The 14,299-nt window shown below is 56.6% G+C and overlaps 2 protein-coding genes across 2 annotated transcripts; one reads left to right on the top strand and one right to left on the bottom strand.

Annotated features, from left to right (window-relative positions):
• Positions 1–3,634: 3,634 nt before the first annotated feature.
• On the top strand, positions 3,635–8,212 carry BESB_011230 (uncharacterized protein; the record flags this gene model as incomplete). The annotated part of the gene is made up of 1 exon (XM_029359877.1): positions 3,635–8,212. The coding sequence occupies one exon, from the start codon at positions 3,635–3,637 to the stop codon at positions 8,210–8,212; it is 4,578 nt and encodes a 1,525-aa protein (XP_029222790.1).
• Positions 8,213–11,037: 2,825 nt separating this feature from the next.
• On the bottom strand, positions 11,038–13,565 carry BESB_011220 (uncharacterized protein; the record flags this gene model as incomplete). Its single annotated transcript, XM_029359876.1, has 2 exons — positions 11,038–11,083; positions 11,308–13,565. 2 exons carry the CDS (start codon positions 13,563–13,565, stop codon positions 11,038–11,040), a joined length of 2,304 nt encoding a protein of 767 aa, XP_029222789.1.
• Positions 13,566–14,299: the final 734 nt, after the last annotated feature.

The following is a 14,299-nucleotide window of genomic DNA, read 5'->3' as shown; positions in this document are numbered from 1 at the left end:
CACCTGCGCTTCTGTTCAAAGTTTCAAGTTCCTGCCAGCGTTCGTGCTTACAAACGGCTGCAGAAGGCAGAGACGCAGCGGGGGAGGGAGAGTGGCGTTGCGTGGCACGAGAGCTGCTCTTGAAGGCGCAGGCCGGTCTGCGTGCGACTGGTGTTTTGTCATCGCCCGCTTCGCCATCCGATTGACATTGACTCTTTTACGCACACCCAACGCTTCAATCGATCAATCGCACGCTTAGAATCGCGCGGGCGGGATCAAGGTGCGGCTGCAGCGATAGAAACCTAATACGTTCGTTTTCGAATCTCGATGCTCGGGGGCCGTAACAGAAGTGCCGTGGTCTACGGTTTACTACGCAGGCCGGGGTGACGCCTGTGAACAGCACGGCGCACTGAATAGGGTTATACCAGTAGACAACGTGCGCGTGACACAGCACTGCTTCAAGAGCAGAGGGGGGAACAAGCAGCATGCAGCTCGGTGGACTTCCTCAACACAAGGGAAGTTGACTGCGCACTCATTTACACAACACGGTTTCGACAAGCAGGCGTGTGACCGTGTCGGTAAACTATACACACATCTGCGGGTTCTGTAGCTTCCCCTAGAGGGATCGGTGCAGGAAAGGGCCCTCGGCAGCCCAGACTTTGAAGAAGCTTGCTGTTTCTTTCAGTGGTCGAGTCGGTACGGTGGAGCACCGTCTCATTGGTACGACAAGGAGACATGCCAATCTTGGCAAGTTACGGCTATCAGCTAGCAGCGGCGCTTTCGACGTGGAAGGCTTGAAGCTTTGGACTGCTGTAGTTTGCCCGAAACAGACAACGAGACGGCCAGGAATCCGGCGCAATCACTCACAAGCGCGCGAGTCGTGGGCATTTATTTCGCGTGGTGAACACCGAATATCGCTATCAGTCTCAAGGTTGCTGTGTTCCCCCTTCTAAGTAGAGCGAAGTTCGCACCCGCTGGCGGCGCACTCCTCCCGGTTCTAGCCCTTTCTTTCTTGTCTATTCCTTTGCGGCGCACGCAGGATGCCTGTGATAATTGGTAAAGGAGTAGAATGTTACTGTCTTCGTATATTCTACTATGCTCATGTGGTATGGATTGTTGATTCCCTCCTAGGATTTCCATGAAACGTTAAAGGTGCGACGATCGCTGAAGCTGGCAGGCTTTAAGCACGCACCCGTCGTGTGCCCTGTTTCGAAAACCGGCATGCTGAGGCCTCGTCTGGGAAACCGTGCACTAGCCAACAGAGACAGAGGCAATTTGTCTATCTGCATCACGGCAAGAAACGTGCAGGGGTTTTCGAAAACAGCTCTGGAATCACGCACATGCCACCATAGTTGCGAAGTGGCGAAGTGACGGTCGAGGCGGTGAAGCGGCACCATGATTCCAGTGTCTTCGCAAACCCTTCTTACTGCAACCTAATATCCATCCACAGACGGGACATTCCGACACCGAGTGAAACTGCGTTAGCATGGACAGTCCCTCAAGCGTTTCATGCATGTCGTACAGGGTCATCGCCATGCCGCGAAAAGGGAAAGCGAGGGGAGGTCCTGCCGTGTCAGTTTTCTGAAAGACCCAGTGAAATGACCCAAACTGCAGGCCCTTTTCGAGGGCCTGCAGTTTCGGTCACTTCTTTATCTGCACTGCTTGAGATTTTTTTCCTTCCGTGTACACCAGCAAAGAAATTCGAGGTTTTCGACACTTGTCAAACAGGTTCTTACCGATGAAAGCACGCTTTCTCGGTGAACTGCACCTACGCGCTTCCGTGTTGTCCCTGCGGCTAGCACGAGGACCTGACCAGAAACTGGATGGAAATCATCTGACAGGAGAAATTTTGTATGCGACCGCCCACGCGTTTTCGTGCACACACATCTAGTCATACTTAGATGAACTTTGTAAGCGGTAGATACGTCAGTGTATCCAGTGACACCTGTGGATGCACGCATTCCATATTAAATAGCCGTGAGGAACCGGAGCACTGCAGGCCCACTTGCGGTCTGTGTGGATGCACGATGAGACTTTTTGCAAACTTGTCTCGCGCTGGGGTTCAGCATTGAGCTGACGTCCAGCACTTTAGCTGACTTTTTCCCCTGCTTGCCGTCGGCATGCAAACACCGAGGTCTAACCCGTGCCGTATATCCTCCATGACTTTGAAAATTGTCTGTTTTCCTCGCAAAAAAGGCGACACGATCTAGTTTGTCTTGGCTTTTATACGCTCGAGAGAAACACCTCGTCTGTGGCCTTTGCACTCGGTGCGTTGCTGCAGGTTCCTTCCGCCTCCAGGAACGGAACCCATCATTTGGTTGCCCTCCCTGCCACGCGTATGCCCATATCGTGATTAGCCACACCTGGGTCTGGTTTTCCAACGTCGGGAAGTAATCCGTGATTCGTGCAGCACGCTCACGTCCTTCTACATATTTGACGTGGAGCGTCAATCCATAGAGTGGGCTAAAGTACGCGTGCTAACAGCAGCGTTACCGTTCTCCGTTTGATCTCAGTCTTCGAGAGATACCTAGCGACGCTCCGAGCTTCACACGTATATGCATAAACCCGCCACCTCCTCTTCGTGTAACTCGAGTTCAGACTGTCCAGCTGCTTTTCTGCGTAATAAAGGATGTTTGGCGCAAGCTCGCTTCGGTCGCTGAGCGTCAGACGCGCGGCCCGGCAGTCGTCGCGTGGTGTTTTTTCTAGGAGACCCTCTGCTCCACCCCGAGGGGAAACTGTGCAAACATTCTGGGATAGCGCTCCTCTACCTTCGGAAGAGAGCGAGGACGCTGGTTGCCAAATCTCTGCGCGACCCCCCGAAGCCCGGCTCTCGCGGTACGAACGGTGTTGGGCGTTTCTGACAAAAAAGACCGCCCACCAACTCTGCAGTCCAGCAAAGGAAGGCGATGTGGCTGGCACGCACAGACCGACCGCGCCACACAAATTGCAAAATCAGGGCGGCCACCAGAACACGGGGGCAAGCCAACAGCGCGGCAGAGCGACCGACGCGAAATGTTCTGTGACAAGAGTTGAGGCAGTCCCAACTGCTGAGACAGTTCGCGCCCAGCGAGGGGCAGGGGCGAATGCTGAGCTGACAGCGAAAGAAGCGGAGGTGAGTTTTCATTTGAGAACAAAGACATCTCCGTTGTATTATTCAGCCGCACCTGCACATGCAGCGTTGCCCACCGTAAGGGAACGTGACAGGTAATGTCGGCTCAAAGAAATCGGCGGGATGACCCTCGAATAAAGAGGCACTCGCTTTTCGTTAGCGAGGAGAGAAGGCTTGCAGTTATATACGCCCTATGTGCACGAACGCCAGCTATATGCATTTGTCATGCTGGAGGAGCCTACTGCCTCACGGATGGTTAATGCGGAACTTCGCCGTACAATTTGCTGCTACAGTTTCCGCCGGATGTTGGCGTCCCCCCCGAGCTGATTCTCATGCTTCGTTGTTGTTTGTGGAGTCCACAGTATAAAAGTGACTGGTGACTGCTGTGTGTGAAGTACTATTTCTTCTTTGTAAAGTCCCACATCCCTGCTTTAGGCCGCAGACGAACAAAAGTGCCCGGCAGGTACCGGGCGTCTGTCGCGCGTCCCTTCGCTTGCTGTGCAGGCCGACACACGAACAGGCCCCCGACCAGGTTTTCGTTCCTTCATGCCTGCATCAGAGGACCGCCGACGCGGCGCGGCCGTACGCCCTACAGGCGTTTCATCTCGGGACTCGCCTGCGCCTTCTTATGCTCAGCGTAGTCCATCCCTTCTTGACTCTTCTCCGTATCTCGCTATCTCCCACGGAAGTCGTCCCGACCCGCTCGTCGATGGCGTTTCCTTGCTTGTTGGAGCACCGGGCTCTTCTCGCTCTTTCGCAAGCTCGACGGCGCGGGAGACCGAAACGGAGAGCGATCGCGAAACGTCCTACGCAAGCGGGTCTGCGAACGAGCCTTGCCTGGAGCGACTCCGCAAGCGGGTCGTCGAGGCCAGAAGGCCACTGGATTCACAGAATGACAGAAACTCGGAGTTGAGCGACGAAAGCGGAACAACGAGAAACAGGACTCGGCAGCCCAAGTCGGACCTCCGAGGCCCGATTCCAGATGAGGCAAGAGATTGGCTCCCGCATCTCAACGTCACGCCGAACTGCCCCTCCCCGAGAGACTCTGAGTGCTCATCTTCCAGCGCCTCAAGCATGACTCGGCGCTCCCACAAGACAGGGGTAGCCTGGCGAAGGGAGACGAATGACGGAGGAACGACGCTCCGTAGTCACCCGTCGAGCCGCCGAAGCGGGGGGCCTGCAGGGGACAAGGAAGCTGACTTACACTCGGAATATTCGTTTTTCTCAGGGCCTGCCCCCGTTTCATCCCCGTCTACGGTCGCCGCGCAAGCTTCGCGTTGGGCGAGTCAGAAAACGCTGTCTCCGGGAACGGTGAGCAGCGGGTATTCCACGCATGAGCCCTGTGTCGTCGCGGAGAGTCCGTTGAATGCCTTGAGTGGGGTTGCTCAGTTCCACGTCTTTCCCGGGGCTGGAGCGCCCCCGAGTCTGCGGAGCACGGCTGGCGCGCCAGGGCCTGAATGCGTCCGCCCCTTCAAGCGGCAGAGGGAGGAGGGGAACTCTGCGAGGAAGGCTGCCCTGGTACCTGTTTATGAGAAGGACGAAAACATCGCCACGAATGGCAGCGAACCCTGGAATGAACTGTCATGCCAACTGAGCGCGGCCTTCTCTTCCAGCCGCCCTTCCGACGAGCTAGACGATCTCCGTTCTTCGCTGGCGAGCCCGCAGGCCTCCTCAACATCTGCTGAAGAGACGGGCCGAGACCTCGCTTCTGCTCACAGAGCTCGGCGCTCCGCCCGTAACCCGAGACGCGACCGCAGTTCGAATCCCAGCCCGCCACTGGGTAATACAGAGCAAAACTTGAACAACACCAGCGCATCCTCCTGGGAGCTGATCGTGTGTCGCCGCCGGAAATCGTCTCCTGCTCTCTCGTCGTCTACGAAAGACTGCCTCTTTTCGCACTGCGGGTCGCTCTTTGGCACGTGCGCGGCGATTCTGTCGACGCCGACGCCGCGCGCGCCGGACGCAGCGCTTCCGGCTGCAGCCGTAGGCAGAGCCCCCGTTGTCAACAGGCCGGAGAAGCCAAAGAACTCCCTGGTGAAAGACCTTTTGTGCCATCGAAATCGGGGTGTTTTCAACGATGAGATTGCCGCAGGGCCCGAACAGAAGCAGGTCGCAGGAACCGTCGGCAGAGCGCCCAGCTTCGCACCTCCCCCGGGCGAGGCGGCGGCACAGGCGACCAGCGGGGAAGGATGCGCGATGAAAGCCGAGACAAGCCCGACCGAGGGGCTCGACAGCGGGGTCACGACACAGGCTTCGTCGCCTAGCAAACACACGGAGGGCAATCCGGTGGTGGCGTCTCCACACTCTCAGCACGCTCCTTGCAGCGGCGCTGGCGGGGTGAAAGGAGGAGCGTTTCGACCTCCGGACAGCGCAGTCACAGGTGAACGCACGGAGGGGACCCTGTCGTTCTCCGTCGGTTCTTTCCGGTCGGCGTCCTCTCCCCCTTCTCCGCCTTCGAAGGCGACGTCTCAAGGCGAAGAAACGCAAATTCTGACACCGGCGGCGCAGGCCGGGGATCCCGCGGAAGCGGCCGTGGAGAAATCGCTCAGGAGGGGAGCTGAGACGCCTATCGCGTATGACAGCTGTGGGGGCGCCGCGGGACAGATCCATTCCCGAAGCATTCGGACCGAGTCTGCTGTAGAGCTGACTGCGACAGAGAGAGCTCTCGCGTGTGTGGGGAAAAGCGTCACTTCGGCGATTGAGACCGGGGCTGCCTCGCTCGCGGACTTCCTCATTGACGCCCTTCCTCACCTCTCCCCGCAGCCCGATTATTCGCAAATGTGCACACGGTTTGGCACAGGCGTGGTGCGGCCGCGCTCCTGCTCGCCCTCGCTTCTCCGTCGTGAACGCGCGATTTTCTCCAGTGCACCGCGGGCTCTCAGCACCTGCCGCCTCGCCTCAGCCTGCTGCGGCCTCGGGCAAGATTTGGAAGGGCGGGGGAGGGTAGCCATGGAGGGTGCGGGCGTGCGTACGAACCGGGATCCATCCGGAGCTTCGTGCAGAGCCCAGGAACTCCACCTTGATCCACAAGGCGCCTCTGGACACCAGCGGGAAGGCCGCCGCCGCCTCGCCGTTAAGATATCGGAGTGTCTTCTTTCCCAGGGGCACACGCCGCCAATGGGCAGACTGGAGAAGAATGCTGGTGTGCCGCCGCCGGGTTTCCCGTCACATGCTGCGCTTTCTCTTTCGTCCGCGTCCGCGGTTCCTCGCCTCCATGGTGGCGCCGCGCTCTACGCCTACCAGGAGAATCCACACGTCGCTAGACGCGGCCTCGTTGAGGGGCGACTCCTCGCGAGAGCTCCGGGGCTCCTTCTGCGCGTCATCCCAGAGCAGCCCGCTCACGCCGTACCGACCGCTCATCTCTTTCTTCCGGACGCAGAATCTCCTTGTGCCTCAAGCCTCTCGAAAGAATCACTTTTAGCTCGATTGGTCTTTTCTCAAAAGGGCGGACTGGCAGGGAAGGCTTCCGACCTTCCGATGGACGCCGCAGGCGTCGCACGTGTCGCGGCGAACGAGCATGCATCCCATCTTCCCCAAACGAGCGGGCGCGTCTATCCCACTTTCAGTGGGTTGAAAAGGACCAATGCAGAGGTCGCACCGGCTGGATCGTCTACGCACGCTACGAGGTCTGCTGCCACTAGCCATCATCTACCTCCACTCCACGTTTTTTCCTCTGTCGCTCGAGTTTCAGGAAACGATCCTTCTTCGATCCCGCCAAATGACGCCCTGCCGGGCTCCGCCAGAGGTGGGTTTATGCGTGCGTCTTCTCTGCTTGCCGCCCTTCCTCTGGAGCGCGAGGTGGCTCTGGCTGACGGCGCAACAGGCACCTGTGCTGCTGGCTTCGACAATCCGTTTGGCAGAGAAACTCGCCGCGACCTTCCTCTGGGTGCACGTGCCGTAGTCAGGCCGGGCAGCCATTCACCCGGGAAACGCGTCCTCGAGCGTCCGCACTGTCAGTCACCTGCTGCGAAGCGTGGGGGCGTGCGGACGCCAAGGACGACTACAACTGCCTCTGTATCATCTGCGCTCGTGTACGATGAGCACACGTCTTCTGAAAGCCGACGTGCCCTTCCCCATTCGCATCCAGTCTCCACTTCCTCCCGCGCTGCGCCCGAGGTAACTGGCGCCATGTGTAGCTCCATCGACGTCCAGGTGGATGCAAATGCGGGCGTCGATGAAGCCACGCCAGCTTGCGCCATTTCCTCTGCTCAAGTGGTGCGAAGAGGCACCGCCACGGCGACGGTTGCTGCAGATTCGATTCTCTCCTCGAGAGGCCCGCTGCCTTTCTTCGGCGTCACCTCTGGCTCTGCACCCGTGTCTCGCCACGAATCTCCAGCAGCGCTTCACGCGATAAAAGAAGGCTCCGAAAGCGGTCGCCGCGGTTTGCCTTCACCTGCGCAGATACAAAAACGAGCGGAGGAACGAGTGCGTCGAGGCAGCAGGACAGCAGGGCAAGGCAGGCTGGACAGTCAAAGTCGTGGCTACAGTGGAGAATCCGGCGGTGAGAATGAAATCCGAGAACCGCGGGCCTCGAGAAGTCCCATGCAGCACGTTCATTTGCCAAAGGAAAGGAGAGAGGAGAGCGGAGAGACAGAGGCAATGCCTCCCGGCAGTCAGGCCTCCAAGGCGTGGAAAGGGCGAGCGTTCGCTGGCTCCGTTGGCGCGTGGACATCTGGGACTGCTTTCCCATTTCTGGGCAGGGGAGAAAAACATAGAAACAGAACTGAGGTGAACCCGAGAAGAGAGCCGGGACCAAGAAGAGCGTCAGCTGTCATGCAAGCCCGCTGGCTGCGGGATGAACTACGGAGACAGTGGTTGACGGGCGCCTTAACGAAGGAAAGCTTTCCGATGGAAGAAGTTCTGGAGCTCATGAAGCCCTTCGACGTTCTGGAGGTGCATGGAATAAGTGTCTACAAACTGGAAGATGGGTGGGTTCTACCTGAGTTCGCAGACGCAGGCGGCCGGCCGAGCAAGGCGTGGGTTGAGAAAAACCATAACGAAGGAATCGAGTTCATGAGTCTTCTTCAGGAAATCACCGACGCCGCGACGGAGTTATATCGCGAACCAGACAAGCCTGTCTGCAGCAGATATCCACCAGAGCTCCTACAGCCACGCACGCCTTGATAGACCCTCTGGTTCTTGTCACAGGCAAACTCTAGGCCGGCGAGGAGACCAAAGGTATGCCCATACTTATAGGTGTCTAGTAGTGTATACGGGCCTCGTGTCTGTACGTTGCACTGCGCACCAAGGAGGACTCGAGCTGGGTAAAGTATTCCCATCCCAGCTTAAGGGTTAATGCACACAGCCGCACGGTGAGGAAGTGGCGGCGAGGAACAACTCCTCCAAAGAGGCCACGACGAAAATAGCGGCGCATCTCTCAAATCCTAACCGATGCGCTTCTGCCCATTCTTTCGTAGTAGTTAAGGAGCTACTCTCTCCTGGCAGGCCGCATGTGACAGCAATGAGCGGCTTCATTTAACACCTCGCCCCCACCGTCGGAGCAGACTAGCTATCCGGCAGAGCCACGGGGAAGAGGCATCGCACTATTTGAATCCTGCAAGGTCTTGAAAATACTTCGTGAAGTGGTATCCATGCAAACATAGATACACGTGTAATGCACAGCGCACAATGTCCCTTGTGCGGTCCTTCGAATTGTCCTCCTCAGCTAGGGAACGCATTCAGGTGTTATTGGATCACTGATGGGCATTTTCAACAAAAAAAAGGTTTTCTCCCCGTGTGTTCGCGTGCTCTGGACTCGTCCGCTCTGCCTCATGGTTGCCCCTGTCTGACACTGCGACTGGCTGAAACGTTTGGCAACAAATTGCACTACAAGTCGCGCCTGGATCCGGCCACGGGCAACGCTGCGAGGTGATCCCTAGGTCGTTAAGCCGAAGTTGGCTTGGATCTGTGCAATCGTGGCTGCTACAAGCATCAACTATAGGCGTCAACGCACGCCTCTCTCTCCCCCTTAGTTGCAGAAACGTCAACACAGAAAGAGCGATTACTGGACCTGAACAGACCAGCTTTTCGTTGCAGTCAAGTTCAGGTAACCCAGATGTCGTTACAGTCGACGCTGACTTGGGGCTCCCCTCAGAACACATCCACACTGCGTGCAATTCCGTGCAAGTTAGGTTGCACTTCTGGATATCAGACAACGGCCTGCGTGGCAACGGATCTGGATACACAGATCGTGAGAGACGGGAAGATAAATCTAACGGCCGAGCTCGCGGGACACAGGAGCTGTCTGCTGCAGCTCACGGAACTGTGGAGTGTTTAGCTGTCTCTGATCCGGCAGTCTCTTCGTTTAGCCTATCATTGTTGCCGCCTCCTTTCTATCGCCCAAGGAGGCCGTTGTGTGTCGTGCTGAAAGTGTCCGCCCACGGCCAGCGCTCGAGATGTTCCTTCTCGGCCGGCGGGAAAAAGTGGTATCGGATACGGCCGACCGTATAGTCAACCTTTGAAGTGCACCTAGGACGCGCTACTTGTTTTGTGGCAGACAGAAGCATCTATCAGTTAGTGCCGCCACACGGCAAGACAGCCACCGTTACTGCGTCGCCCTCCTGGAGGGGGGACGGAGTGGAAGCCGGGAGAGCCTCTTCAAGCCTGTTTTATTTGTGCCGATAGATAGTTCGTGCAAAAAGTATACCTCGCTGTGGAGAGCAAGGTCCGTGCTTCTGAAAAATCCATTGGCCAACAGAATCAAGTTGACACGAACATTCTGCGAGACAGACATCGTAGCTAATACCTACTGGGGGTGTACAGTATCGAAATTGAGTCCTGAACCTCATGCACGTAATGACACACAGAGAGCCATTCGCTCGCGTTCTTCAGTCAGACAGCCACGTTGCAGTTAGATCGGTAGACAGCGTTACAGCGGCTCGATATTCGTATCAACCAAGATAGAGGCCGAGTACGGAGACAGGATGTCCTTTCGCGAAGCGCCTCGGTGCATTCCTGGCTGGACACGAGAAACGACGCCTGGCGGAGAAGCCCTGCAGTCTATCCGCACAATCGGAATTGTCCGCCTGCCCCTTGTTCCAGCGATGTGAGCTGCGGATGTCTCCACGTTTACGGGCACACTTCGTCTAGAAAATTCGGGAAGAAAGGGGTGTTTCTGTTGTTCCCTCGCACTCAACTGAGGAAGAAATCGCGGGCAGCAACTAAGGTGCAGGGCGGTTTGATCACCAGGCCTTCTGAATGTGCTGCGGACCCGATCAAAACACGGCCGTAGAACAGCACCACTCGACCTCGACTGTGCATGTATCGGTTTCACCCATGGGGGCCTGCTTGCTCCCCTCCACTGCGAGCCATGCTCGAAGAAAGTAGAAGAATACTGAGCGTGGGGACGCATCCTCACATGCAAACTCTGCGGCTGTCGATGGTCAATTCCTGCTGTTTCAGAAGGCCATGAATGGATGCCGGCGGGAGGAACAACACGCGGAGATACTCCATCATGGCTGATGAATGAGGCACTTGAACAGTGCGACGAAGGCGAGGACGTGAAAGAAGAAAAACCAGAAATAGTCGAAGAAACGCTACAAGAGTGGGGTGACTTCATACTGGCAGATGAAACAGTACAGACAGGCGATCCTGTCTGTCCTTCGGGACAACGAGGCGCAGCATCACGAAAGAAGCTATGCCATTCTTGAACTGGGAGCTTGGGCTTGCTGGCTGGATTCGGGCGTCCCGCTTCTGATGAGCAATTCGTAGACAGTGAGGCTTTGCTTCCTCTCCATGGTGGAATACTGCGTACCATAATCAACCGAGACAAGGGGCCGCCTGCTGCTGACGTGGAGCTCAACGGCCTCGTTTTATCAGGGACTAGCAGATGGCCATAGTGAGAAATCGATGCGTGTTTAGAGTTTACTGCCCGGTCCGTTTTGGAACTCCCCTCTGTCTTTCTCAATCTCGACAAATCGGACACCGAAGCGTAGACAGGCGGAGAGGCCCTAAGCGGAAGGGTCCTTGGCACTCTGGCAAGGTCTTTGCGAAATCCTGCAGGGGCGGGAGAACCCCACCCGCATCGGTATGCCGATTTCTCGAAGGCGATTCCGCAGGAAGAGGAAAGCGGAAGAGAGGGACCCGAGGCCAGTTTAAACGAAAGAACAGACTTGCCTGCGAGCATCCGTGTGTGGTGGGGGAGGCGACACGAAGGCAGAAAGAGAGAGGACGTCCCCCAACAAGAAGAGAAACAAGTCGTGGGATTCCCAGATACGCACGAGGAAGCAGACGAACCTGAGGATGCAGACGCCATGGCAAGTACAGGTGTGTGGGACAGCTTCTGAGAAATTCTTGGAGGCATCGCTTCCATCTCCGCCGACGAGCCACTCTGAGGACGAGGCGTACGCGTAGGTGTCTGAAGACGGTGTCGTTCGGGCTGCATTATGTCATCTGTTCGAACTCTCTGACAGCAGTCTATGACAGTTTGGCTTTCTTCTCCGGAATCCTCGTCCTCTCGGTTACAGAAAGCCCACGCTCCAACTTTGCTGCGCCATGCCTTGTCGCGCGTCGTTAAGACCGAACATACAGACCATTCATCGTCGATCCAATCGAATACCGAGGGGCAAGAGGTGTCCGCATGCGGGCGTTTCCGCTTTTGTGTGCCACGTAAGAGAGAGTCTCGAGCTGCTTCTATGCTTCGCTCGCTTCTGCAGGATAAGCGTGGGATTTCGGTCCCCCAGTTCTCCGAAAGCGTTTCACCTAAGAATTTGTGGAGTGTCATCGCGCCTCTCTCGAGGACGCCGGCGACACCCTCGCCAATTATGGAGGTTAGAATATCCGTGTGAGTCAGGCACTCATCTGTCTTCTCCTCCGTCACAGGCGAACAACGACCGTCGGTAGAGGGATCCTCGCCTGGCTTCTCCGACTGCCTTTCATCGGCGTTCGCTTCTAATACTTGACAGGAGGCACTTCTCCGATGTGTCAGTTTGCTCAACGCCGAAGACGGATCGTCTGTTCCTCGTAAACGTGTCTGCCCCAGAGTGCCTGCCTCACGTTGTGGCGAAATCATGGAGAAGGGGCAAGTCGAAGTGAATCGTGCATCGGCTGGGATGGTCCTGTGTAAAGGGTCGCCTCGCATGCCGTGGTCAACTAGACCGGATGAGAGTGCGTTTCTTTGCGGACACAGAGCTGGAACTTCTGGATGCACAGTCGTAGGACAAGAACGTGTTGACGGCAAAAGTTTCCGTCGTTTGCTTTCGCCACGAAAGGCATCATGCCCCTCTGTTGACAGGTCTCCAGCTTCTGCACTTGCACTGCTGCAATGAAACGCTATCACTGCGTTACCTTGACGAATCTCGCCAGAACCGAGCGAGCTGCCTACCGCCGCCACATCAACGGACGCTCCGCTGTCCGTCCTTCGGTGACGTATACGTATGGAGTGTGGGGGGTTGTCCTCTGTTTGAACTTTATCAGAATAGACAGCCTCGCTTGCACAGCCTCCTAGGCTATCATCGCTCGGAATTGGGTGAGGAGAAGGGACTACCTGCACACAGCACGGTGGCACTCGACCGACTTCTGCCGTCATAGCAGGAATAACACTCAGTGTGTCTTGACACAAAAGCGGCTTTTGCGCGGATCCCTCCTCTGATCCAATCGTGTCTTCGGGCAACGAGAAAACCCGAAATGAGGGAGACAATGGCGTATCGCTGCTGTCACAGGAGAACTCGTTCCGCACACGTGCCTCCATGATCGATTTGTGAAGTGGAGAGTACTCCAAGCGGGACAGACCTACGGATACCGGAGGCCGCAAGGACAGCTTCCCTTGGTAGAGAACGATTTCGCTGGCGCGAACAGAATTCGTCTGACTGCCTGGCTGGACGGGAGACTGAGACAAGCGACTTGCTGATGACGCGCCTAACAATGACGGACCACGCTGGTCCACCGAGTCAGACGGAGTCTCGGGGTGCGGGAAATTACACTTTCTCGCGTCCGGGTGTCGCCTTCGGTACGTAAGGCGACTTAGGTCGTTCGCACTCTCTGCTAATGCCATAAATACTTCGGCCTGAGCACTGACACACTGTGATGCTGATACTCGCCTCCGGTAGCGGCGCATTATCCGATGTCTGCTATGCATGGGTGCTTTGCCGCTTGGCTTCTGCGCCGGGATTCTCTTCATTTCTCGGTTGTGTCCCCTTCTCTGTTCTTCGCCGCTTGCCGAAATAGAAGTCAGCCGCCTGTGGCGTTCGTCTTTCCTTATACGGCCCGTACGTAACTGTCTTCCTTGAGCTGTCAGTCGCTCAGGAACTGGAAGCGCTCGCCGGTCCTCAACTTCGCTTGTGCCGACAACTTGCAGAATGAGGAGCGAGTTAGATGCTTTGTGACGAGCCGAAAGGCGGAGATCGCGCTTGGCAGCTCCTTTCCTGGACTCCCTTGTGGCTCTCACATACACACACAGTGTACCTGCACCCCGTTCCCCAGAAGCAGCCGTGTTTGCCTGGGCTTTCGTGGAGGAAACCATAGCCGTTTCGCTTTCCATTTTATAAAGATAGGAGCAAAACAGATCACGAGGTTTAAAGCAGGGAGAACCGGATCCATCAGCAGCACCAGGAGGCGGGAAGATGCTGGTGGGTGTACGAAGTGAACATTCACCCATCACTGCCTCCCTGGCATATTCTGTATCTCCATGAGCCTCTGCACATGCCTCATTAATTGAAGGAGACTTGCTTTCAGATCCCTTGGCATTGTGCCGTGCTGTCTGCCTCTCCTCGACAAAGCACCCATCATCTTGTTCTAGCAGCACGTCGTGCCATCTTTGTGGCGAGGAACATTCACTGCTGCTCTTGCAGGGTGGGTTCGCATGTGCTCCCGCACACGACAGCGCATCACCCCGGAGCGCCTCCACTGCGAGCGAAATTTGGCACCTTTTCTCCGGAGACAAGTCTTCTCGCATAGGGGAGATGGGAGAGCTCGACTGATTGCTCGACGCGGTATGATAATGCCTTTCACTGTTCGGCTTGTTCTTCTGCGTGAGAGGCAGGTCACTGGGGCTTTTTAGCACCGCAGTAAATACGCGACGGCGCGGCTGACAAGTGAGGGAAGCTGCTTCGGTTTTTTCTGCATTCTCTGCACGTCCGTATGACCCACTCATGGACCCTTCTTTAGATCTATCGAGTTCAATCCAGTCTCCTTGTGTGGGCAGTTGTTCACTTTCCGACCACCACACGTTCCGCTCCTGTGTGTTATCTGCTGTGCCTTGACTCTTAGGCAGTG

Source organism: Besnoitia besnoiti, chromosome I, assembly GCF_002563875.1.
Source record: "Besnoitia besnoiti strain Bb-Ger1 chromosome I, whole genome shotgun sequence".
In the NCBI taxonomy this organism is placed as follows: domain Eukaryota; phylum Apicomplexa; class Conoidasida; order Eucoccidiorida; family Sarcocystidae; genus Besnoitia; species Besnoitia besnoiti.
The sequence above is the reverse complement of the archived record's forward strand: the minus strand, read 5'-3'. Positions and strand labels throughout refer to the sequence as shown.